The following is a 24,751-nucleotide window of genomic DNA, read 5'->3' as shown; positions in this document are numbered from 1 at the left end:
CCCCTCTCATCTGCTCTACTGACCTCTGAACACTGCTCTTCATGCTACTGACCTTTGTACTAGTGGTGCATCAAAATGATAATTCTCGACCGAAACTTCAGGTTGCACTTGGCTGAAAACCAAAACCGAAATGGACAGATTTTTAAAAAAATATATTTTTTATATATATATATATATATATATATATATATATATATATATATATATATATATATATAAAAATTGTTTTCTATTTGATATTTTTCTATTATTTAATGACTTTAAATGAATATGAATTTAAAAAATACAATCCAGTAATGTAAAATAACTTTTACTGAAAGTAACTTAAATTGAGACGGTTTTGAATTGAAGTCAATAGGGGGCATTTTTGCATTCAAGTCAATAGGGGACGTTTTTGCATTGAAGTCTATGGGACGTGTTTTTGCATTGACGTCTATGGGACGAGATGTTGTATTGAAGTTAAAAATTAAACCGCAGATAGCCCTATTTTCTGCCAATAATATATACTGGTATGTATGTATTTGTGTGTGTGTGTGTGTGTGTGTGTGTATATGTGTGTGTATATGTATGTATGTATGTATATATATATATATATATATATATATATATATCGGTGTATCACTACTTTGTACACTGCTCTTCATACTACTGACCTCTGTAAACTGTCTTACCCACTGCTGACCTCTGGGGGCTTAGCTTAAAACAAAAAAGGCTTCGACTCCCTGGTGATCGTTGCTTTGAGAAAAATGAGAATTTTTGTACGAATTCCTTTTTCCTGAAGTTACTTAAGGAACACAGGTCCTATCCCTCTGTGTTTTGTAATATATCCTGAGTACTGCTTTTGTACAAAAGTGATGCATGCTGAAAGAGGGAGATATTATGTCTAGCTCGCTTACACCTTTTTGGTTGACAGTTTCCTGCTGATGGTGGGAGAATAACCCAAGCATATCAGAATATCTCTGTCAGGGGGTGGTGGCACATTTGCAAGTCAGTTTTAACCAAAGTATGGATGTTGACAATTAAATGTCATGATACTAGATCCTGACTTCATTCTCTCATCATCTCTTTTCTGCTCCTTTACAGATATATTGATTTAACCTCTAACTACTGACTTTCTATGTGAAACTCTTTCTGCAGTCCTGTATAACATTATGCATTCACTTAATTTACAACTGTTTAACCAGTTGCCGTCCGCCCCATAGCAGATTCATTGCTACAGGGCAGGTGTTCTGTGCAAAAATCATGTATATAAACATGATATTGCACTTCTGCCACTGGGGGCAGTGCTCTTCTGCCTCCGGAGCACTGCTTCTGCTGTGATTGGACACAGCAGAAGTTGATCAACAGGTGCCAGCCAATGGACAAGCTCCGGCACCTGTTGATCTCCAAGGAGACTGACAGAACACAGCTCTGCCTACATAACAAGGCAGAGCTGTGTTATGTCTTTGGCGATCTGCTGGATTTTATTCAGGCTATAACATTTAACTGATTGCCTAGTAAAAACAGTACATACGCAAACACTGGTTAGGCACACAATTAACCCTTTGATCACCCTAGATGTTTAACCCCTTCCCAGCCAGTGTCAGTACAATGACCGTGTATATTTTTAGCACTGATCACTGTAATCGTGTCAGACTGTCCGACGCAATATCGCAGTCCAGCTGATCACCGCCATTAATAGTGTAAAAAAAAATAAAAATAAAAAATTCAGTATATATGACACTATGACTTTTGCACTAACCAGTCAATATACACTCATTTATTTATTACCAAAAATATGTAGCAGAATACATTTTGGCCTAAATTTATGAAGAAATTTAGAGTTTTAAAAATGTTATTGGATATGTTTTATAGGAGAAAGTAAAAAAAAAAAAAACACAGAGGTGATCAAATACCACTAAAAGCAAGCTCTATTTGTGGGAAAACAAATGACATAAATTTTATTTATGTACAGCTTTGCATGACCGCGTAATTGTCAGTTTAAATATTGCAGCGCCATATCACAAAAAATAGCCTGGGGTAAATCCTCCCAAGGTCAAGTGGTTAAAGGAGACGTTTGGGGTAATAAAAAACAAACACACACACATATTCACCTCAGTGCTGCAGCTGTCCCACAGTGTTTTCAAAACCCGAGAACTGAGCAACAGAGAACTGGAATGACTGCTGATAGCTCAATTCTTGGTCTTCTCAGCGCGGATAGCTCCTCTAGCGATCACTACAGCGCCGATCTGGAGAGAGCCGGGCACAGCTGGCTCCAGCTTTCAGCCATTCGTTGAGAGCTGGTGTAGTTGTCAGCCGAGCAGCTGGGTGGATCTCAGCAATACGGATGGGTTCCTTCCAGAGCCTAGAGTGGTGACTGGGAGTTATAGCCTACTAAAAGTTGACTCTAAGTCACAGGAGTTCAAATGTAAGTGTACTCCTGTGACCCACAAAAGAAGTATCATCAAAAAAAAAACCTTTGGCTGTACTTATCTTTTAAAGCAGAACTCTGGGAAAATTATTTTGTCCCATGCAGTGGGGCTGCATGGGTTAACTGCTCGTTTGCCTAGGGGTGCATGCAGGCTACTCACTCAATTGTCCAGAAATGGCACTCTCCCATGTCCAGCGGTCCTCAGTCCACTGCACAGGACCATTAGAGGGGGGGGGTGCAGGGACTGGTCTTGCACTGGGAGGATCAGGGGATTAGGTAAGTATATCTCTGCTCTCCTCACCCCTAGACAATCATGAGTAATTACCCCATGCAGTGTGGGCACAGCCCCACTGCATGGGACATAAAGTTTTTGCCTGGAGGTCTGCTTTTAACTTACACTATATTGCCAAATGTATTGGGACACCCCTCCAAATCATTGGATTCAGGTGCTCCAATCACCTCCATGGCCACAGATGTATAAAGTCAAGCACCTAGGCATGTAGACTGCTTCTACAAACATTTGTGAAAGAATGGGTTGCTCTCAGGAGCTCAGTGAATTCAAGCCTGGTTCTGTGATAGGTTGCCACCTGTGCAATAAGTCCATTTGTGAAATTTCCTTGCTATTAAATATTCCACGTTCAACGGTTAGTGGTGTTATAACAAAGTGGTAGCAACTGGGAAAACCAGCAATGACAGAGCGGGGTCAACTCATGCTGAAGTGTGCAGAAGTCGCCAACTGTCTGCAGAGTCAATAGCTAAAAACCTCCTAACTTTGTGTGTCCTTCAGATTAGCACAACAACAGTGTTTAGAGAGCTTCATAGAACGGGTTTTTATGGCCGAGCAGCTGCATCCAAGCCTTACATCACCAAGTGCAATGCAAAGCGTCGGATGCAGTGGTGTAAAGCACGACGCCACTTGACTCTAGAGTAGTGGATACATGTTCTCTGGAGTGAAGAATCGCGCTTCTTTGTCTGGCAATCTGATGGACGTGTCTGGGTTTGGCAGTTGCCAGGAGATTGGTACTTGGCTGACTGCTTTTGTGTAAAGTTTGGTGGAGGGGGGGATTATGGTGTAAGATTGTTTTTCAGGGGTTGGACTTGGCCCCTTAGTTCCAGTGAAGGGAACTCTTAAGGCTTCAGCATACCAAGACATTTTGGACAATTTCATGCTCCCAACTTTTTGGGAACAGTTTGTGGATGGCCCCTTCCTGCTCCAACATGACTGCGCACCAGTGCACAAAGCAAGGTCCATAAAGACATGGATGAGTGCCTTTGGGGTGGAGGAACTTGACTAGTCCTGAGCTCAACCCGATAGAACACCTTTGGGATGAATTAGAGTGGAGACAGCAAGCCAGGCCTTCTCGTCTGACATCAGTGCCTGACCTCACAAATGCGCTTCTGGAAGAATGGTCAAACATTCCCATAGACACACTCCTAAACCTTGTGGACAGCCTTCCCAGAAGCGTTGAAGCTGTTATAGCTGCAGAGAGTGGGCCAACTCAATATTGAACCCTACAGACTAAGACCGGGATGCCGCTAAAGTTCATGTGCTTGTACAGGCAGGCATCCCAATACTTTTGGCAGCATAGTGTATATCTATGTAACTGAGATTGATTTGCCTTCCTGATGTCCCTTGTTTTATCATACAGCTTATGTTATCTTTATGACCCTGCATATCTTGTGGTCTGTCTTAAGGTGAAAAGTTTCCTCCTTCAGTCATGAGTCTTTTTTCAGCTCCTAAAAGATTGTCAAACATGCTACCACCCATACCCTCTAAATTTAGAGCAGTCTTTGGAATGTGGCACTCTTGCCATGTAAATGTTAACCAGTTTGTCAATTTTGACATAAGTGTCATGGCACTTTAACACAGCACACTGACATGGCTATAAATGATAGTGCCCCACTCCAGACAGATTAGTGACCCTGTACAGTATGTACTCTATCTGGCTCTTTCTTTTAAGGTCTACTTCAGGGGTGGGCATGTTTGTTGCAGGGGATGCCAAAAATCTGACTTGTATCTTAGTGCAGACGTGTGGGAAAATCAGTGAGCCAATCACACAAGCAGGAAACTACATTTCTGGGAGCATTCTGTAAACTATGTACAGAGCGCCTCCAGGTTCTCATATTGCATTGCAAATTACAGAAAATTACAGTCCTGCAGATTAAAAAGGAAAGGTAATTTTTAATAACATTCATTTACAATATGACTTGTGTATGAATTGTATATGCCATGGTATTTTTATTTTATTTGTTATTTTTTTCCCATGCAAGTGTGGTTATGCTTTAGGTGACAAAAATGCATGTCTCCTGCAATATTGGTTGTGTAGTGATCTTTAATAATTGTTAGACACTCTTGAATAATCTGACTTTATCCCTCATTCCATTAGGAAAAGCATTAAAAGACCTTGTGCAAAGGTTAAAATGCCTAATAATACCTACAATTCATTTACATTTCTTTAAAGTTTTTGTTGAATAGTTTTTAGTAATAGCCACAGCATACCAGTAATTCTCTAAGAGAAAAATAAATAGGCATTTATGGGGAAATACATTTCAAGGACTTTCTCGTTAACCAAGTGTTCATTCCACAGTGGATAACATCATGACAGTGCTTTCATTTGTTCCTTTCCCTGTGGCATTGCACAAAATCAAGAGTCTTTTGTTGCATGAGGAAAATGACTTTGTTACATCCCTGTAGCAATCTGGCAATGTATGCGATGCAGAAAAAAGTAAAATCTAGCCTTAAGTGTCTAGGCTCTTTGGAAACTGGTCTGCAGATTATTGTTCAATTCTCCATTGTTTCCAGTTGCTAGTCCAAGTGCTAGTTATTATTATTATTGTACAGGATTTATATCGCACCAACAGTTTGCACAGCACTTTACAATATAAGGGAGACATTACAATACATTTCAGTACAGAAGGAATAGGAGGGCCCTGCTTGTGGAGCTTACAATATAAAGTCATTTCAGGGCAAGCCAACACACATCTTTTGAACTTGTCTTGTGAATGCAGGGAAAGAGGAGAAAGATGCTAGAGATGGGCTGTGCTGGATCAAGTGAGGAGATCAGTATGGGGGAGTAGGGGGGGTTGAGGGGATGATACTTGGGGTGTGTGGCAGCAGCACAGCCATCAGAATGCCTCCGACTGACAGGCAGGAGTCTTCTTGTGAGATGTACACACACACCCAATGGCTGCAGCCAGTGTTATACCCCCCGCTGTCAGGTCCATACAAGATATGGCCACTCCAAGTATTGATAACAATGAAAGCTAGACCCGTTTTTTTTTCCACTCTGCATTTTCTTTGTCTTAGGCAGGTGTACCCAACTTATATTGTACACAGGCCCACTGCTTTCTGCAAATGCCACTGATTGCACCACTCTTGTTAAGGAATCATCCAGGGTCAACTTCTCCTTACAGGACTGAGATCTGGCAAAGAGAAAACACAGCTATGTCATTCTTGATTCCTATGCAGTTATTGGGTGTGTCCACACATGTCCCACACAGATATTTTCCTTACTGCAATCTTGTTTTGTGCCTTGCTATAGTTAAAATGTTAGAGGTTGACAGTTTTATGAGCTCTGGGAGTACAGCTATCGCTACACTTCTGATGCTCTCATGCTGAACTTAAGGTTGAGGGACAGTAAAATCATGCAGTTGAGTCTCATTTTTATCAGCCCGCAACCACTTCCCCTTTAGCTGTAAAGGCAGCAGCCAGTGGTATACACATGCCATGGCTGCATTGCCTTGCTTCATGGCAGTGGCCGAACATGACCCATTCAGTTGAATGGGTTATTTAAGAGGTTATTTAGGAGGTGAGGAGGCAGTGCAATGCCTCATTGGACTTAACCCAGTGTAAAAGAAAAAAAAAAAAACATTGTCCGCACATTTTTAATAAGTAAATAAATTCCTGGAGGTTCTCTTTATAGGCCGGTTCACATCACAATTTTTGCATTCCAGATCCATTTCTTAATCCCCGATTTTAAAGTGTTACCAAACCCACAACAGTAAAATCAGTCCGTATATGCAGCAAAGTGCTTGTCATATTTCCTGTGGAACCTTATTGGTCATTCCTCTGCACTGTGTAAAAAGGCAGTTAGATCCTGATTTCTCTGCTCCTCCTCTTGTTCAAATGTCCACGTCTTATCTCCTGATAAGACAGACTGAACCGTAGCTATTCAACACATGCTCAGTTTAGTGTGTATTGCTAGAGAGTTTTTTTTTTTTTTTTTTTACCTTGGCCCTGTGCTGATCACATGCACTCTAACAATCAGCACTGTCCAGACAGAGATCAGGGGTTTTACATCCCCCTAGAGCAGAAATAAAACTCCTCCTACAAGCTTTAACCAGTGCTCTGCTGAACACTGATAGATATCACAAGACTGCTCTAACTGCTGATGAGAAACGGTGTTTAGCAGTTTATATTTACTAAAATAATTGTACTTCCTTGTTCTCAGTACTGTGGGAGACCAGATATAGTGAATGCAAGGTTCTGGGCTTAGTAACACTGGAATATATTGATTTGTTCTGACAAATCACCTGTATTCTGGTGCATATATAATGTGTTCTAGTGTGTTTTTTTTTTTATGTGTTTTTGCTGCGTTCACATGCATTCCATACAGAAAAAATGCAGCATGTTTTACTTTTGACTGCACTGGTGTGAAATAGGGCCAATGGAATACTTGTAAAAAACCCTGTGAATGCATTTGTGATGCAGATTAAAAACACCCTGGACTGCATCTGGTGTGAACCAACCCTTAAAGTGGTTCTAAAGGCTCAAGGTTTTTTACCTTGTATTCTATTTCTATTCTGTCGGTCACAGCCAGTGAGCCAATTAGGAGAGGGAAGGGTCGGGGCCGAGCTGAGCTCTGTGTGTGAATGGACATACAGAGCTGCAGCTCAGGAGCATGCCTGGTTGGGTGCCCCCAGAGCAAGCTGCTTGCTCTGGGGGCACTCAGCAGGAGGGATGGGCAGGGGGAGCCGGGTGGAGACCCAAGAAGAGGAGGATAAGGGCTACTCTGTGCAACACCACTGCACAGAGCTGGTAAGTATAACATGTTTGTTGTTGTTTTTTTTTTTTTAAACAAGACTTTAATCTCACTTTAATAGCAATAGTTTTATATTTACGACAGCTATTTGATCTGAGGGAAATTCACAAAACATGGCCTGGCAGTGGTATTTGAAGAATGAGGTTGGGAAACAATGATATATATCATTGTGTGTGTTTCTATTAAGTTGAATAACTGATTATTCCTTTTGCATGGAAAATTATATAGTTGCTTGTGTGCTTAGATAATTTTCACTGAATTTGTATCACCACACTACTTGTACTTTGCCCAGCCATTACTGGACTGTTACTGGCATCCGTTTCAGCACTAAGAGACCACTTGGAATTGGTTAACAAAACACATTGGTCCTGTAATAAATTCCTGAGATGCTAATGAGTTTGTTCCTGTTTGGCAATTAATCAACATGTCAATTTTAGTTTATTTACATGTGTTGGTACAAATTGAAATCGAACAGAACATCAACCTGTCAGCAAAGTGTGTTGACTACATTTCTTCTGATGGTGTTTAAGTAATGAAAAATAAGATAAATGTACTTGTGTACATAGGTGCTATAGTGTGGTGACCTTCGGTATGAAATGGCTCTCTTGGTCTTTGATTAATAGTCATTTCACCTTTTTATTTATTTTTTTTCAGGACCTTTTATTTGATTGAGCATTATGTTTTGGGTTATTTTAAGCTATTGTAGAGAAGGCAAGGATTGTATTTTCTCTGCCGTTTGATTTTTTTTTTCTTTTTTAAAGGATAAGTTCTCTTTTTTTAGGAAACAAATAAATGCATGGGTTTTTGCAGAAAAGAAATGTGCATTTATTATTTTTTTCCTGGAGAGCATTTCACTTGTGATCAATGGATCAGGAGTGCAATGTTAGGCTTCTGCAGACAAGCTCCGCAGCTTTCGGGCCATGCCTCAGTACAGGATAGCAGTTTGAAAGCTGCGGGTCTTGTGAATGAACTACAGATGCGCTCATCGGTACCTTTGCAGATCATTCACAACTACAATTACATGGCATTACCATCCTTCCTTTGTTCAAATAGTTTCTCCTGCCCGTGTGTGTGTGTGTGTGTGTGTACACTATATTGCCAAAAGCATTGGGACGCCTCTTCCAATCATTGGTTTAGAAACATAGAAAAGTGATGGCAGAAAAAGATTGAGTGGTCCATCAAGTCTGTTCGGTGTTCCAATCACCTTCATGGCCACAGGTGTATAAAATCAAGCACCTAGGCATTCAGTCTGCTTCTACAAACATTTGTGAAAGAATGGGTTGCTCTCAGGAGTTCACTGAATTCACGCGTGGTTGCCACCTGTGCAAGAAGTCCACCCGTGAACTTTCCTTGCTACTAAATATTCCACAGACAACTGTTAGGCTACGTTCACACTAGCGTTGTGTGCAGGCGGCAGAGAGGCCTTTGGGAAAAACGCTTCCCAAACGCCTCTGCCAATTCTGCACATTACAGCACATGGTGTTGTTCTAATGGGAGCGTTTGCGTTGCGTTGCGTCGTGGCAAAACGGACGTCTCTGGTTGAGTCAGGAGGCGTTGAAGCCTCCTAATCTAGTCTATGGTGCCGCTCCGCAAACGCCCGGCCGGCGTTTGCGGTGCGGTTGCGGGGCGTTTGCAGAGCGGTAACACCATTCAAACTGCAATATAGGCGTTTGTGGGGCATCTTTAACGCTCGGCAAACGCCTAGCAACCCCCGCTAAACTGCGCATGTGGCGTTTGCGGAGCGTTTAAAAAACGCTCCGCAAACGCCGGACCAATGCTTGCCAAACGCTATAGGGGCGTTTGGCAAGCATTGGTAAAACAGCCAAGTGTGAACGAGCCCTTAGTGGTATTATAACAAAGTGGAAGCGACTGGGAACAACAGCAGTTCAGCCACGTTTTGGAGAACAAGGTTCAGGCTTGTTTCTTGTCTCTGATGTTTCTGCAAGAACTGGAAGGATTTTTGCTTGAAGAGTGGTATCAGATTCCATTATCCACCATCCAAGACTTATATTTGTCAATTCCCAGGGGAATTCAGCCTGTCTTGGATGCCAAAGTCAGTCCAACACAATACAAAATACAATTTTGTTCTTTTACCTGGTGTTTCCATAATTTTGTACAAACTGTATACAGGCGTACTGGAGCAATTATTTGAATAGCAAAGGATGGTGATGCTGGAATGTTTTTTTTGGAATCTGCCCATTAAGGCCTCTTGCACATGTGTGTCATCATTTACTGATGTTTACTCAGGATCTTGTGACGCCCATGTGCAAGGGGCCAAAAACTGTGTGTAAAGTTTAGTATAGGCGAGTAAAGGTATGTACTGTAAGTGTATAGATGAGTAAAATTCTTCATTGCCAGTATTGTACTATTCTCATTTATACTTACGATGCCCGTGTGCAAGGGGCCAAAGCGAGTAAATACGTGAGTAAATTGGTGCACTAAAATTAAAAATGTTCTATTTCTTTACTGCTCTGTACTCATCGCTGTATTACTAATCTTTACTCAGCTGTGCGCAATGTCCCATAGACATCAATGCATCTCATTTCAGCACAGTAAAACACTCAGCATTTTTTTACTCCCATGTGCAACAGGTCTTAAGGTGAACTAATCTTTTAATGCCTAATTTCATTCTTGAGATTTCCTCTACTGTTAAAATAGGTAGTGGCAAATCTCTCCAATGTGAACACAATCAAAAACTGGAACACCTTTTTAGTAGAGTGTGAAATGGATTGAATACCTGATCATTTTTTGTCTTGGTGTACTGTCTGGGTATACCATTTTATTGTATTTGCATCTCGGGTATAAGAAATGAGGTAAAATCTTCCCAATGGGAGATCACAAAAACAAAATTGTGACTCTTTCCCACTTTATGCAAAACTGGAAAAAAATGGCTAAAGTTGTTTTGCTCTCATGAATGTGTTATGTGACTGAGCCATTTTGTACCACTCTGCACGCCATTTTATTAAATCTGCTATAAATGAGAGAGAGTTGAACAGCTTATAGTTCCTGGAATGTTATCAGTAGCATCCCAGTCAGCATACCTAATGTATAAAGACTGTGTGCCAGATTGGATGTAGCAGCTGCTTTTTCCTTCTGTTCATTGCTGACTCCAGGATCCAAGGCATGCCTTCTGTAGGCTTAAAATTTGGGTTCTACAGTCTGCTTCTTTTTGGTTTTTTTTTTTTTATTCCATTCATATGTTCTTATGTTCTGGAATAGAACGAAGCACAAACAATACTTGGATGAACAAAAGATTTATGGCAGTGACAATGCTTTTTCTGTTGTGTTTTTTTTTTTTAGTTAAAATGTAAGGGAGCATAGACCCAGGTAGGTTGTATGTCCTGTACTGGATAACACTTGACAATACCTGATGGGGGCCTAATAAGACACTAGAGCAGTAGAGGTCAACTTTCCTAATATAGGGGTTCTCAAGTGTGGCCTCTGCCAATTCAGTGTCAGAGACAGCAGGATATGGTCAAGGCCTATGGTCAAAGCCTATGGGCATGTCACAAAAGATGGTCAGAGACTGCAGAAATTCTCCAAGTAGATAACAAACACAAAACCTTCTGTACTGAGAATAGGTCCAAGAATAGCAGTTGGCTACATTCTCATCCTGGTTTTCTTGGATAACTCTTGCCTTGCTGCTCTCATAAGACTGGGGAAGTTTGGGAACACTGTAACCATAAAGCAAAACAGAGGGCGCACTGGCCTAGTTCATTATCCTTAAAACATAAAAATGGTAAGTATTATACCTACAAAATGAGAAATGCATCAAAAACTCATTGTATAGAAACAGCAGCATCCAGTCCATGATTCATCATATCATGGGCAGCACAGTGGCTAAATGGTGATCACTTCCGTCTGGCAGTACTTGGGTCGTTGGTTCAAATCCCAACCATGGCACCACCTGCCTGGAGTTTGCATGTTCTCCTTGTGCCTGCGTGGGTTTACTCCGGGTATTCCTGTTTCCTCCAACACTCCAAAGACATGCTGGTAGGTTAATTGGTTCCTGTCTAAATTGGCCCTAGTATGTGTATGTATGAATGTGAGTTAGGGACTTTAGATTGTACACCCCTTGAGGGTTAGGGACTGATGTGAACGTACAATATATATGTAATGCACTGCGTAAATTGACATCGCTATATAAGTACCTTAAATAAATATCACGTGCCAGGACAATAGGACAACCAACATTCTGGTGCGTTTCGAGGACTTGCCACTTCCTCAGAGCCACCAAGACTGTTTCCTGTATCCTCAAATAATAAGGTGTTGTGGCTCCTTGTTACATGGGGGGCGTCCCTAACCCACACCATTAGCATGAAGTAACCCCTCATGTCCCATCCTACTTGGCAAAATACATCCATATGCATCTCCTAAATATGCCATAAAGCTGCTTGTGATCAACTTAAAATATATAAAACATATAACATTTTGAAACATGCCCCAATATCTGCATGTGTCACCCCACACACCCTCTGAGAAAGGGTATTGTTATAAGAGCTTTGTAAATGGTTTGATTATAAGTAAGTATGCGACTCTATCATTTTAATTTAAGTGGTCATTTTGCTTACCTCTTTGTACCACAATGATCCCTTGTAGTGAGCACTGTAGTTGTACTCCTATTTGACCTCTGATCTAAGTAGTGCTCACTCCATAGTGCACGTCATTTACTGAAACGCACGTCCATGTTGCCAACCCGGAAGTGCCACCACACTGTGCATTCCAGTTTTCAGAGAACACATCCAGTTGTTAATTTACAGTACATTTGGCTACAGTGGTGGCAAAGTGGGCTCCAGCAGTCCCCCCCCATGCGGTATGTATGCAACTCGGTGTGAGCACAACCACATGGATGGGCAACATGCCCACTGTAAGCTTACTATGTGCAATGTAGAACCAAATCATTACAATTGATTAGACATTAAAACAAGTTTTGTATCATTAAGAGCATCCATAACACATAAGGGTTCAGATACTAAAGCTACTTTCCAACGAGGCATTTTTAGGCACTTTCCAGGCATTTTTGAGGCGTTTTTCATTGATTTCAATGGGAAGAGGTGTTTTTGGGGCATTTTTTTTTAACTCCCCAAACATGCTCCAAAGATGCTGCAAGCAGGAGTTTTTACACCGCAAGCGCAACGCCTCAGCGAAAACATACCTAGATATACATTCACATACATAGGAAAACGCAAAAACTCCTCAGTGTGAAAGTAGCCTAAATTGCATTGAAAGCTTCAAAAAGGATGAAATATTATTATTATACAGGATTTATATAGCACCAACAGTTTGCTCAGCGCTTTACAATATAAAGGGAGACAATACAGCAATGATACAGTTCAATACAAGAGGGTTAGGAGAGCCCTGCTCCTTAGAGCTTACAATCTAAGAAAAATATTGGTTTAACCCCTTTACGCCGGCTGCACCCAAATGTGCGGCCTAGCGGCGTCTGGGCCTAGACACCGAGCGGCCGCACATTTGCGTTCATGTAAGAAAAAACGTGCTGAGAGCGTGCGCCCTGTGTGCTCCCAGCACACATGTCCGGTACTCACGGAAAGGTTCCGGTCTGCTCTTTCGATCGGGACCTTTCCCGATCATGTGACGACGCGTCACGGCGGTTACATGATCCCTAAACCACGCCCCACCCGCCCCGTATCCCGGCGTCTGACACTCTTAAAGGGCCGGGAGGCGCCGGGGGGAAAAGGTTAAATATTGTAGAGTATCACTGTTAAAATTTCAAATAAACCAACAATCTACATCTGTTTCCTTTTTGATAAAATTTAGAAAAAAGAAAATTCACACGTAATATAAACAGAAACCTATATTTTACCTGGACTGGCCGACTGATGCTGACCTTCAGCAGACTGCTTTTATTATTTTCCTTATTTCTGCTCTTTCTTTAGCTGTCCCTGTGTAATGATTGGTACAAGTGTTTTCTTTTATACTGCGTATTCTTTTATTTACTTTGTATTTCTTTCCATTTCTTTGCTTCATCTGTCTCCAGGCTGATTGTAGTCAGGTTGCACATAATTTTAAGAGAAGCTTTTTAAGCCCTGGTGAGTCAGTTCCTTTAATTGGCTTCTCTGAATATTAAACAGTGTTCTACCTTTTGTATGTATTTCTCTGAAAAGGAAAAAAATATTACCTTACTGTTTATGATCAAAGGTTTTTTTTCCCTAGAGAAGAGTATTTGGGGTATACGATGTGTCAGGACTATGCTTTATGTGCAGATACTTCCTTTATTTTTTGGTTTAGTTTTGAAGTAAATGCCAAAGGCCTAGCTGTTACTGTCTTTTATAGAAGACAGGTATGTTTTGAAGACGGTGTCCTGACAATAATTTTGACCTAACTTACAAAGAAGAGAAATACATTTAAAAAATAACGGAGGTAGCAACATTGAAAGAGCAAGAGTAATCGTAACCGTAAAGCAACCCAGTGTCCAGAAATAAAACCTAAAATTCAATCACATTGGATAACAGGCACTGCTAGATATTTCCTAACAAATTTGGAAAGTCATCTTAAAGTGGAATTTAATACAGAAAATCCAGTCCTGCTAGATCACTTCAGGCTGGTATAGCTATGTAAAACATTAAAAATAAGCACTTGTACTGTTTAAAATCCAGTAATGCACTTTCTCACCCTGCTCTGCGCATGGTCAGTTGTTCTTTATTTTTATTGGCACTATCCTGAAATTCAGAACCACTAACAGCCTAAAGATTTACCGCTGCTCAGGGGCTCTGGGCTTCAATAAAATGGCAGCCTTCAGCAAGAAGAAACCGGAACAATTTATAGCACACTAATTTTGGTAGCATAATTAATTATTAATGTGAAATGTGCAATCCTTGCTAAAGAACATACTTTTTTATCAAGTTGTTATGGATAAAGTTCCACTTTAAATATATTGGGTATGGATGTGCAGTTGTTAGGTCTACATATGGTCAGGGTACCTAAGAGTAAAACAAATCTTAATTTTGCAACTTTGTGTGTATGTTAGTGGTTGTTTGTACCCGTAGTACAGTCCAGAAACAATAGTGCGTAATTTGCTTTTTTTTTTAATCCTGCCACTAACACTGATGTTAATTTAAAAATTAAAAAAAAAAAAAACTTGACCTTGACCCAAACACTAACCCTGGCACTGACTTAGATCAAACCTTGATCTAGGTATTTTTGTTTATTATTTTTATTTATTATTTTACACACACTTGTTTTTTTTTTGTTTTTCTTTCTGAAAAGGACAGAGAGAGATACAATGTATCTCTCTCCTACATTCAGAGAGAGAAAACAAGAGGGGACAGGCTTCACAGTGACTGATCACTGTGATAGCCAATCAGAGGCTATCACAGCGATCAGTTTACCCGGAATCGGGAGTTCCATGTCCCAACCATTAGAATGGGACTTGGAGCTCTCAGTGACACCACTGTCTTTGTGCTGGGAGCGCGCTGTGCGGTGCGCTCCCAGCAGAAAGACAGGTACGCAAATTAGCAGCTCCATGGAAAAACCAGTTCTGTGAGGCCGCTAATTTGTGTGCGGTTGGCGTCAAGGGGTTAAAACTCAGTCCTTGATACTCATGTATACATCAGGAAGACATGGTTATAATAGCTACATTGATGTGACTGCAAATAGGTGCAACGAGGAATACAACTCATTAGTTAACTATAGGCAGGGCTGAGACGTAGGTGGGGACAGGAGGAGCATCTGCCTCTGGTGCTGCATTGAGAGAGGGCCTGTCATTGACAGGAGTAATGACAGTGGTATCATTATTCCTGTGGCTGGCAAGTCTGGAAGGATGCTAGGGATGCCTGTGCAGTGACAGCTCAGCCTAGTAAACAGAGTGGCAGAAAAGGAAGACTTCCACTACCGGATTCTTCTGCTAGACTCTGCATTAGATGATTCATCAGTCCTATCCCAGCAGATAAGTAAGTAGAGGAAGTCCATTTTTTGCTGCTGGCTCTTTGTGATTGTCTGAACTTTTATTGCACTGGCATCCCCAGGATCCCGACAGAGGAGCCTAGGCCTTGCTTATCCATGGCAGCAGTGATAGTCTGAGCTGTCACTGCATCTGTCTGGAGAAAGAAGAGCAGACATCAACAGAGAGAGAGAGAGGATAATTCTTCTACAGGATTCCTTTACCGGATTCCAGATGGTATCAAGCAGCAAGATATTGAGCACCAGTGCCTCTCTCCCTCACTAAGCTTCAGGACCCCCATCTTTCCCCACTAAGCACCAGATCCCCCATCTTTCCCCACTAAGCACCAGATCCCCCATCTTTCCCCACTAAGCACCAGATCCCCCATCTTTCCCCACTAAGCACCAGGACCCCCATCTTTCCCCACTAAGCACCAGGACCCCCATCTTTCCCCACTAAGCACCAGATCCCCCATCTCTCCCCACTAAGCACCAGGACCCCCATCTCTCCCCACTAAGCAGCAAATCCCCCATCTCTCCCCACTAAGCACCAGGACCCCCCACATCTCTCCCCACTAAGCACCAGGACCCCCCACATCTCTTCCCACTAAGCACCAGGACCCCCCCATCTCTGTCATGAGGCACCAGGACACCCTATCTCTTCCCACAGAGCACCAGTGCCCCCTTTTGTCACCCCATCTGAGTAAACAATGTTTACTAGTCTTCGTTTATGATTGAACAGACAGCCGTTTAGCACAGAGCACTTCTCATTCATTAACGGTCCAGTACATCTGAGGTCACAGAGCATGAGGGTGGGGAATCTGATCCCATTTCTCTGTCTCAAAAGTGAGACATCAGGAATCAGTTCTGATATTTCACCAAAGACCCCCAACAGGGCTCCAAAAAATTGTAAAAAGTAATAGAATTGTAAAACATAATTAAAATATATATATTTTTAAAAACTTCTGACATCATTCACTGCCCTACTGACACCAACATCTGTCCTACTGACACCATCCTACTTCACTAACAAATGGAGCAGTGTGATGTATAAACTGTATATTGCCTCAGCTATATACAGTATACAGAGCTGTGTTCCAGCAGTGGGGTGGGAACAAGGTCGAGTACTGCTAGGCACTGCTCAGCCATTCAGAGGAAGCTTTGTATTTTATGAATAAATAGTTTGTCTGACGCAGAGAGGTGGGCTGATGGCATCACAAACTTCACTTTCATAGACTTCATAAAATACAAAGCTTCCTCTGAATGGCTGAGCAGTGTTTAGCCTAGTTCAGTTTTGTTCTGGGAGTGGGAGTGAAAGTTCTTTTCCCATTGCCAGAGCACAGCACTGTATATTGTATGTGCTGAGGCTACCTACAATGTATACAGCAGCTGCAACTGTTAGTGTCGTAAATCGTTTCATTGGACCAGCTTGGACCCAGACATGAAATGGGTATATTCACTGTTTTACCTGGCAAACAATTTTTCATTTTGTCCAGCCATGTGATTTAGATATTCCTGTGCTCAAATTCCAATAGCTTCTACATTCATTTATTTTATTTATTACAGGTACTTATATAGCACTGTCAATTTATGCAGCACTTTATTATTATACAGCGCCAACAGTTTGCACAGCGCTTTACATAAAGAAGGTAGACATAACAGTTACAATACAATTTGGTACCAGAGGAAACAGAGGGCCCTGCTCGCTAGAGCTTACAATCTAGGAGTCTACATATATATTGTACATTCACATCAGTCCCTAACCCTCAAGGGGTGTACAATCTAAGGTCCCTAACTCACATTCATACATACACATACTAGGGCCAATTTAGACAGAATCCAAGTAACCTACCACCATGTCTTTGGAGTGTGGGAGGAAATCGGAGGAAACCCACGCAGGCACAGGGAGAACATGCAAACTCCAGGCAGGTGGTGCCGTGGTTGGGATTCAAACCAACGACCCTAGTAATGCCAGGCAGAAGTGCTAAACATTTAGCCACTGTACTGCCTATGTATATAATACATGTTAAAAAAAAAACAGATTTTTTTGTTCACATATTTGTATGACATGTCAGTGTCCAGACCTAAACCTTTTAGCTTGTGTCTATCTGCCCCATATTGGTGTTTGCATTTTGCAGAGTTGAGTAAGGCTACTTTCACACTGATCTGCCGCAAAAACGCATAGGCGTTTTTACCGTGCTTTTTGAGCATTTTTAAACAACACGTGACTTCTCAGAGGCATTTTTTAAGCACTTTTAGAAGTTTTTCAGGTGTTTTCCATTGATTTCAATGGGAGGAGGCATTTTTGGACCTTTTTTTTTTTTTTTTATTATTTCCTCCCCTAACATGCCCCAAAGATGCTGCAAGCAGGAGTTTTTACACCGCACTGCAAGCGCAACGCCTCAGTGTGAAAACATACATAGATATACATTCACATACATATGGATGCGTTTGTCTTGAGCTTTTCAGGTGCTTTTTTTTAACGCAGAAATGCTTCAAAAACTCCTCAGTGTGAAAGCCTAAGTACTGGCCATAGAGGGATTACTTTGATGCAGTTGGCCAGTTTTAACATGTATTGTTTTTTGCAAATTTTGCTAGAAAATGTACATAGCAGTGTGTAGAGGGTTCATCCTGAATTTTAAGTGTTAACACAAATCTGCAACACTTCTAACCACCAACTCTACTACTTTCTGCTTCAGATTTACTGCTTCACCTCTCTACTAAGTCCCACAGAGGTGATGATTCAGATTTATGGCCTAATGAGTAGGCTGGGAGCAGATGGGTGACATAGAAAGCTGAATGGGTGAACTAAGAAGTAAGTGTGTTGCCTGCCTGGCTATGCCAATTGAGAAAAGCATAACTCATGAGATTTAACAGAAGAAGAAGAACAGAGAAGAGTCTAAATTCTTTGAAGGCTAAACCAATTAACAGTGTAACTTGCTGACACATGCTTTGGCCTGTGACAGACATGCTGCATACAGCTAATCTTGAGAGGATAATCTGCAGTCCAGATATAATGGCAAACACTCTGCTTAGTACAAATTGACAATACAGTACTCGAGCAATACTTGTATTTTATTATTTGTGCTGCTTACATGTTGGGCGGAGGGTAGATCCTACCAGCAGAAATTCAGCCATCTGCAGGGTAGATTGGACCTAACCCATTGGCAGTTTGGTTGGTGACAGCTCTTTTAGTAGCCTTTTAATGTACTGCTAAAATGCTTGGTCTAATGAAGTAGAACTGGCTACACAGGCTCTACATAAAGCCTTTAGGACTCATTTACATCATATACGATCGACCGTCTTTTTTTTTTTTAAATGCATATGCAAGAAAAATGAATATTATTATTATTATACAGTATTTATATAGTGCTAAAAAGTTTGCTCAGCACTGTACATTATAGTGGGGGACAGAACATGAGACAATACAGTAACAAAACAAAACACGAGGGGGTCAAGGGCCCTGCTCTTTCCAGCTTACAATCTAGGAGAATATATTTCAATGAGCCTAGTTTATGCCATCACAGTGCCTTAAAAAAAACCCCAGCATGCAGCATTTTTTGTTCAATGAAACACATGATACTGCGCTGAAAACCTATGTAAATACAACTTGGTAAAAAATACAATAAATAATGCCAAAAAAGCACATTACAAATGAATGTAAACATGCGTGGGGATTGCAGTGTAAACAAGCCCTTATTGTACAGTCGAGGTTGACTACTTGCATTATAAATATATTTTTTATAAATTTGGCCCTTTCCTTTTGGATATCACTTTAAATATTGTTATTTGCGATTAAATGTTCAAGGGACACAATTTGTGGTCATAGAAACCACTTATGGACGTTTTCCAACAGCTGTCCTGAAGTTTGCAGGTTGTTATATAGATAAATAATATCCATTAGGATCTATCATAAGGGGTTGCTATGGAGATGTATCTATGTTCTAAATTTAGCAGCTAACAAGTAAGTTAAATCAAAGAAAGGCACATTCACACATATACATTACACACATAAGCAGGTTTTCTGCCTGGAGGGCACACAACCAATTTAAAACAACAGGATTTCTGGACCTTCTCCTGCAGGTCAGACAAATTGGAATAATAGACTTCATTATGAATAAGTGATCTGGTTGTTTGGCTGAGATTCAGATGAAAATATTTTCAGTTCCTTCCTCCTCCCTCAAAAAAGATAATGCTAGCAATTACTATATTTCTCTGAACACATTTAATTGACAGCAAAATAGCTAATACTATACTTCTGCATTTACAAAATTCAAAGGTGCAGAATACAGAATCTTTTTTCCTTCTATCCTGCCCACAAATCATGCTCCCCCCCCCTTCTAATCCAATATTCTCAGAGTTTTCCCCCCCACACATTTATTATTGGCTGTCATGGCAAATATGAGATCACAACCCTGCCCATCCTCACCTTACTGGTCTTAAAACAAACCTAATTCTGCCTGTCTGGCCTGCCTTGTGCTTGGGCTTAACTATACCACCTGCAGGATTCAGTACACCATGCTGTTTTATAGGCAAGGGATATGGGAGTTTATTTACTTTTCTGGGACAAGGGGACTCTTTTGACAACTGAAGGAAAAGAGATTTAACCTCAACTTATAGAAAGGCTTTTTCACAGTAAGAGCTGTGAAAATGTGGAATAGACTCCCTCAAGAACTAGGTCTGCCCAGCTCAGTAGATTTATTTAAAAAAAGAGCTTAATTTTAGTGGCTGTAGCACTGAAGATAGTACCACCTTGTTGTTTTGATGAATTTTGACTTTATTTGAATTCCTTCCTAAATGCACAAAATATAACTGAAAAACAAAAAGGTGCTACAACCCAATTAGGAGTCCATCTCAGCGCCTGGGCACGATCCACAGCTGCTGTACTGTGAGACATGAATAGGAAAAAAGATCTGCACAACCTCTTTATTGAAACAAGCACAAAAAATGGCATAAAAAATACAATAGGTTGATGTGTTTTGGCTAAAAAGCCTTAGTCATGACCCATAATGTAAAAGAACAGACAAGGGCGCACTCTCATCGTGCATTACCGTGGTATAACACGTATTTATTGAATAAAAAGAGGATATATACTCACAAACCAACGTGATAAAAGGCACTAAAAGTAGTCCACAAAGACAGTCACAATGCATCTGTGTCTAATGATGCAGATAGGCTGACGCGTTTCGGGAGCTGAACCCCCTTCCTCAGAGCTCATAACCCATAATGTAGCATGGAACATGAGAAATTATAACCATATATATATAAGGTGGTAGAAAGGAAGGCCGAGCCCATCAATCAGTTGATCATCTTGATGACAAAATACTCAACAGATGCAATGCACAGAAAACAGTCTGGATCAAAATCACCACACAGAATATCATTCAAAATAAATAAAAAAAATTAAAACAAAAACACACACTAATAAAAGCTTATGGAGGGTAGGAAGGAGACCTATATCCTCATACAGAGAATACAGAATTAACAAAAATAAGGAGAAAAGTCCAGGGAAAGCAAGAGGGGAATCTATTGTAGATGTAAATCCAGATCCCACCTAACATTTAATGTGGATCTGGTCTGTAATTTAAAGATCCACCACGCTTCCCTACTGTAAAGTCTCCTTTCTCTATCTTCCTCTCTCGGCAGATGTGACAGTCCCTCAATGCAATTGAACCTGAAATCTGAGAGATCATCTCCATGACAATCCCTAAAATGACAGGGTACATTTGAAATGTGTTTAGCATTAGAATTATTAGTGTCACAGAAGTGTTCTCCAATTCCAGTTCGTAGCATCCGTGTGGTACTGTAATTTACACGCTAAACAGGTAATAAGGTAAATAATGAAATTCGTGCCACAGTTAATGTACTGTTTTTAATAGGAAACTCCTCTCCGATGTGAAAGATTCCCGTGTTGTGTTTAAGTGGCAGTATCTACAAGTAGTCTTATTGCAAGGATAACTACCTAAATGCACAAAATATTCCTGGATTTTAACAATTAAAGGTAACAATACCAGAGATTGTTGGTTTAGGGAATATCCAATTGCCTTATGGATGTTCAGGAAGGATTTTATTTTTTCTGCTAGAGCAAATTGGACTATGATTTTTTTTTTTTTTTTTTTTTAATGTTGCCTCCTCTGGATCAACTGTGGATATAGGATTCTGTATATAGAGGATTTATTTTTATTCATTTTTTTTTTTTCTCTTGGTTTAACTAGATGGATTTGTGCCTATTTTTTTTTCTCTTGGTTTAACTAGATGGATTTGTGCCTTTTTTTTTTTTTTTTTTCAACCTGACAAACTATGTAACTATGGTCTTTATGGTGTCTCTTATTGGAAATCCTGCTAAATAAAGTACTTTAAGACCATAACGTCAGTTATCTACTTTACGACTACATGCCTGCAGCGTACAGCAGATGGGTGGCTTCTGTAGGCAAAGCAATGTATGGGTATATTGTTGCCTACTTCTGGGTTTCGGACATGCTCCTCTACCCCGCCAGCGGTTGTACGCAGCGGGAGCCTGTCAGAAATCTCTGATCTGTCGGTTTTCGCATCCCTGGGATGAGCAGGGATGAGAAATTTAGAGATTGTTTAGTAAAAGCAGCACACTTTACACACATTACACATAGTAAGGCGGACAGTTAACTTCTTGATTGCCCTAGATGTTAACACCTTCCCAGCCAGTGTCATTAGTACAGTGACAGTGTATAGTATTATCACTGTATTATTGTCACTGGTGATGTTAATGTCAGATTACCCGCTGCAGTCCCATTATAAGTCGCTGATCACAGCCATTAATAGTATATTTAAAAAAAAGTTCCACTGCATAAATACCATAGTTTGTAGACACTATAACTTTTATGCAAACCAGTGTACACATCAAAGACGTAGCATAATATATTTTAGCCAAAATGCATGAAGAAATTTGTTTTGATTTTATTTTTTTTTGTATATGTTTTATAACGTAAATGTAAATCTATATATATTTATTTTTTCAGTCTTTTTGTTTATATCGCAAAAAATAAAAAACCCAGTGGTGATCAAATACTACCAAAGGGAAGCTATATTTGTGTGGAAAAAAATTATATAAATTTTGTTTGGGTACAGTGTTGCATGACCATGCAATTACCAGTTAAAGTAGTGCAATGCTAAATAGCAAAAAATGGCCCGGTCATGAAGGGAGGTAATCCTCCAGAGCTCAAGTGATTATTGAAGATGGTGTATTAGGTGGAGACAGGCTACCTTGAACTTACAATCAGATACGCCATATTGAAAGCTATACTATGTGGCATCACCTAGATGCCATATGTAACTACAAGGAAATCTGTTAAGGGGGTTCTGGTGGTGACATTATCTACCCTAAAGTTAAGTATAATAAGTTGAGCTGTTGTGACATTACTCACATACAGACCCATGCCACCACAATCAGGACTCCTCTGGTTGGCTGATTCACCTATGCTACTTTTCTCCCCTTGTCTTATTATACCCATTTGTTTTGGTCATGGCAATTAGATTGATGATGCTCATAATCTGCCCACTCTTTGACTAACAACACCTGTAGTGCCCCCCCACCCCCCAAAAAAAAAACCTAACACCGTGGGCACACTTTAGCTAGATAATTTACAAAAGCTTAAAGTGTTACTAAACCCATAGCAGTAAAATGATTTTGTATATGCAGTAAAGCATGCGTGTTATACTCACTGTGGAACCTAAGGGGTTAATCCTCTGCATTGTGTAAAACTGCTGTTTGATCCTGTCTTCTCTGATCCTCCTTCTTCCAGTGGCCCCCTCTTATCTCCTAATAAGATGTGTGGAAAATGTATCCTGTGGAGTCACTCTGCACATGCTCAGTTTGCTGTGTATGTTAGAGAGGTTTTTTTTCTTGGGAGAATGCATGTGATCAGCACAGGGCCAGTCAGCACTGTCCAGATGGAGGTCAGGGGTTCTGCATCCTCCTAGAGCAAAATGAAAACTCCTCCTACAAGCTTTCACCAGTGCCCAGCTGGACACTGATAGAAGTCACAAGACTGCTCTAGCTGCTGATGAGAAAAAGTATTTAGCAGTTTATATTTACTAAAATAATTGCATTTCCATGTTCTGTGTACTGTGGTGAACCAGATATAGTGAATACAGGGTCCTGGGTTTAGTAACACTTTAAGAAAACATTATTTCAAATCTAGTTTCAAAGATTGCAGCAGTGAGTGGATTAGCAGTATTCTACTATAAACTGTCCATAAAAACAGTCCAAATAAGATACAATTGAAGATTGTTGTATGGCTTATTTGTTCTGTAACTCGTCACCCTGTGAAGTAAATACTGTGCTCAAATGGCCATGTGCACTTTGTTTCTGACTGAAGATACTTAATCGTCCTGCTCTTTGTTTTGTAGCCTAAAGCTCCACGCAATAAAGGTAAACAAGAAAAGAAAGTCATCCATCCATACAGTAGAAAAGCTGCTCAGTTAGCACGGGAAGGCCATAAACAGGACAGAAAAGAAAAGTAAGTTTTCTTTTATTAGACTCTGTAACAAACACAGGCCATTGTGGACATAGAATATATTGTGGTACAAATCAGGATCCCGTGTTAATGAAGAGGGGACAATAGACATTGGCAGTATACTGTATATATTCTACATTGTTTGATACAGAGAACAGAATATGCAGTGGGGAGCAGTATAATATGTACGATAAGCAGCATAGTGTAAAGAGAGAAGCAGTGTATAAAATAAAGCAATTTCAGCAGCATTGAGAATATTGTATAGTACATTGTATCTAGTCCCTCACATGCTCCTGCATGGAATTTCAGTGATCGGCTGGAAGGGGTAAATGTGAAACAATAATAGATTGAATTCATTTTATATAACCCACTGTGAAACCCCTGCTGACCGTTTCGGCAGAACTGAGCTGTGAAAGGAGGGGGTGGCAGCAAAGGCACGTGGTATAGTGTGCAAGTGTGCGTGCCATACTTACATATTATGGCAAAGAAGCTCTCTGCAAGTGATGACAGCTCTGTGCTCCCTGTTGCCACTGCTGCCCTGTTCCCTATTTCTTCTTTCATTAACAGTGCTCTTAGCTGAACTCTTCACATTTTGCAGATGCTAAGAGTATACACTACACTGAATGTGTGCTGCATTCTTAGTACAGTAAAAATAAAACTGCTAGTAAACCGGTAAATAAGTACTTCTAAAAAAAAATACCTACGATCAGCTTCCTATTGTGGCACACCAGTGAGCTAGACACTTGCTGATCGCTGTCCAGCAGAAGGGTTCTGTCAGAATCCAGAAAAGGAGTCTCATTGGTGATAACAGCGAAAGAGGGCCCTTTCGGAGACAGATCAATGCTGACACTTCAACATTACTGAATTACTGGTCACTTGCATCCGGAAATGGCACCGGCAAAGGGACC

At 40.6% G+C, this 24,751-nt stretch overlaps 1 protein-coding gene across 1 annotated transcript in view; it reads left to right on the top strand.

Annotated features, from left to right (window-relative positions):
- The window catches only part of TMA16 (translation machinery associated 16 homolog), an 80,927-nt gene that overhangs the window by 13,063 nt on the left and 43,113 nt on the right, over nucleotides 1-24,751 (top strand). Inside the window, 1 exon segment of the mRNA XM_089670365.1 lies at nucleotides 23,737-23,846. Within this exon segment, the coding sequence (XP_089526491.1) occupies nucleotides 23,737-23,846 (110 nt within the window).

This window comes from Staurois parvus, unplaced genomic scaffold, assembly GCF_062004578.1.
Source record: "Staurois parvus isolate SC_StPar_1 unplaced genomic scaffold, SC_StPar_1.0 ptg000090l, whole genome shotgun sequence".
Taxonomy (NCBI): domain Eukaryota; kingdom Metazoa; phylum Chordata; class Amphibia; order Anura; family Ranidae; genus Staurois; species Staurois parvus.
This window is presented reverse-complemented; position numbering and strand designations above follow the sequence as displayed.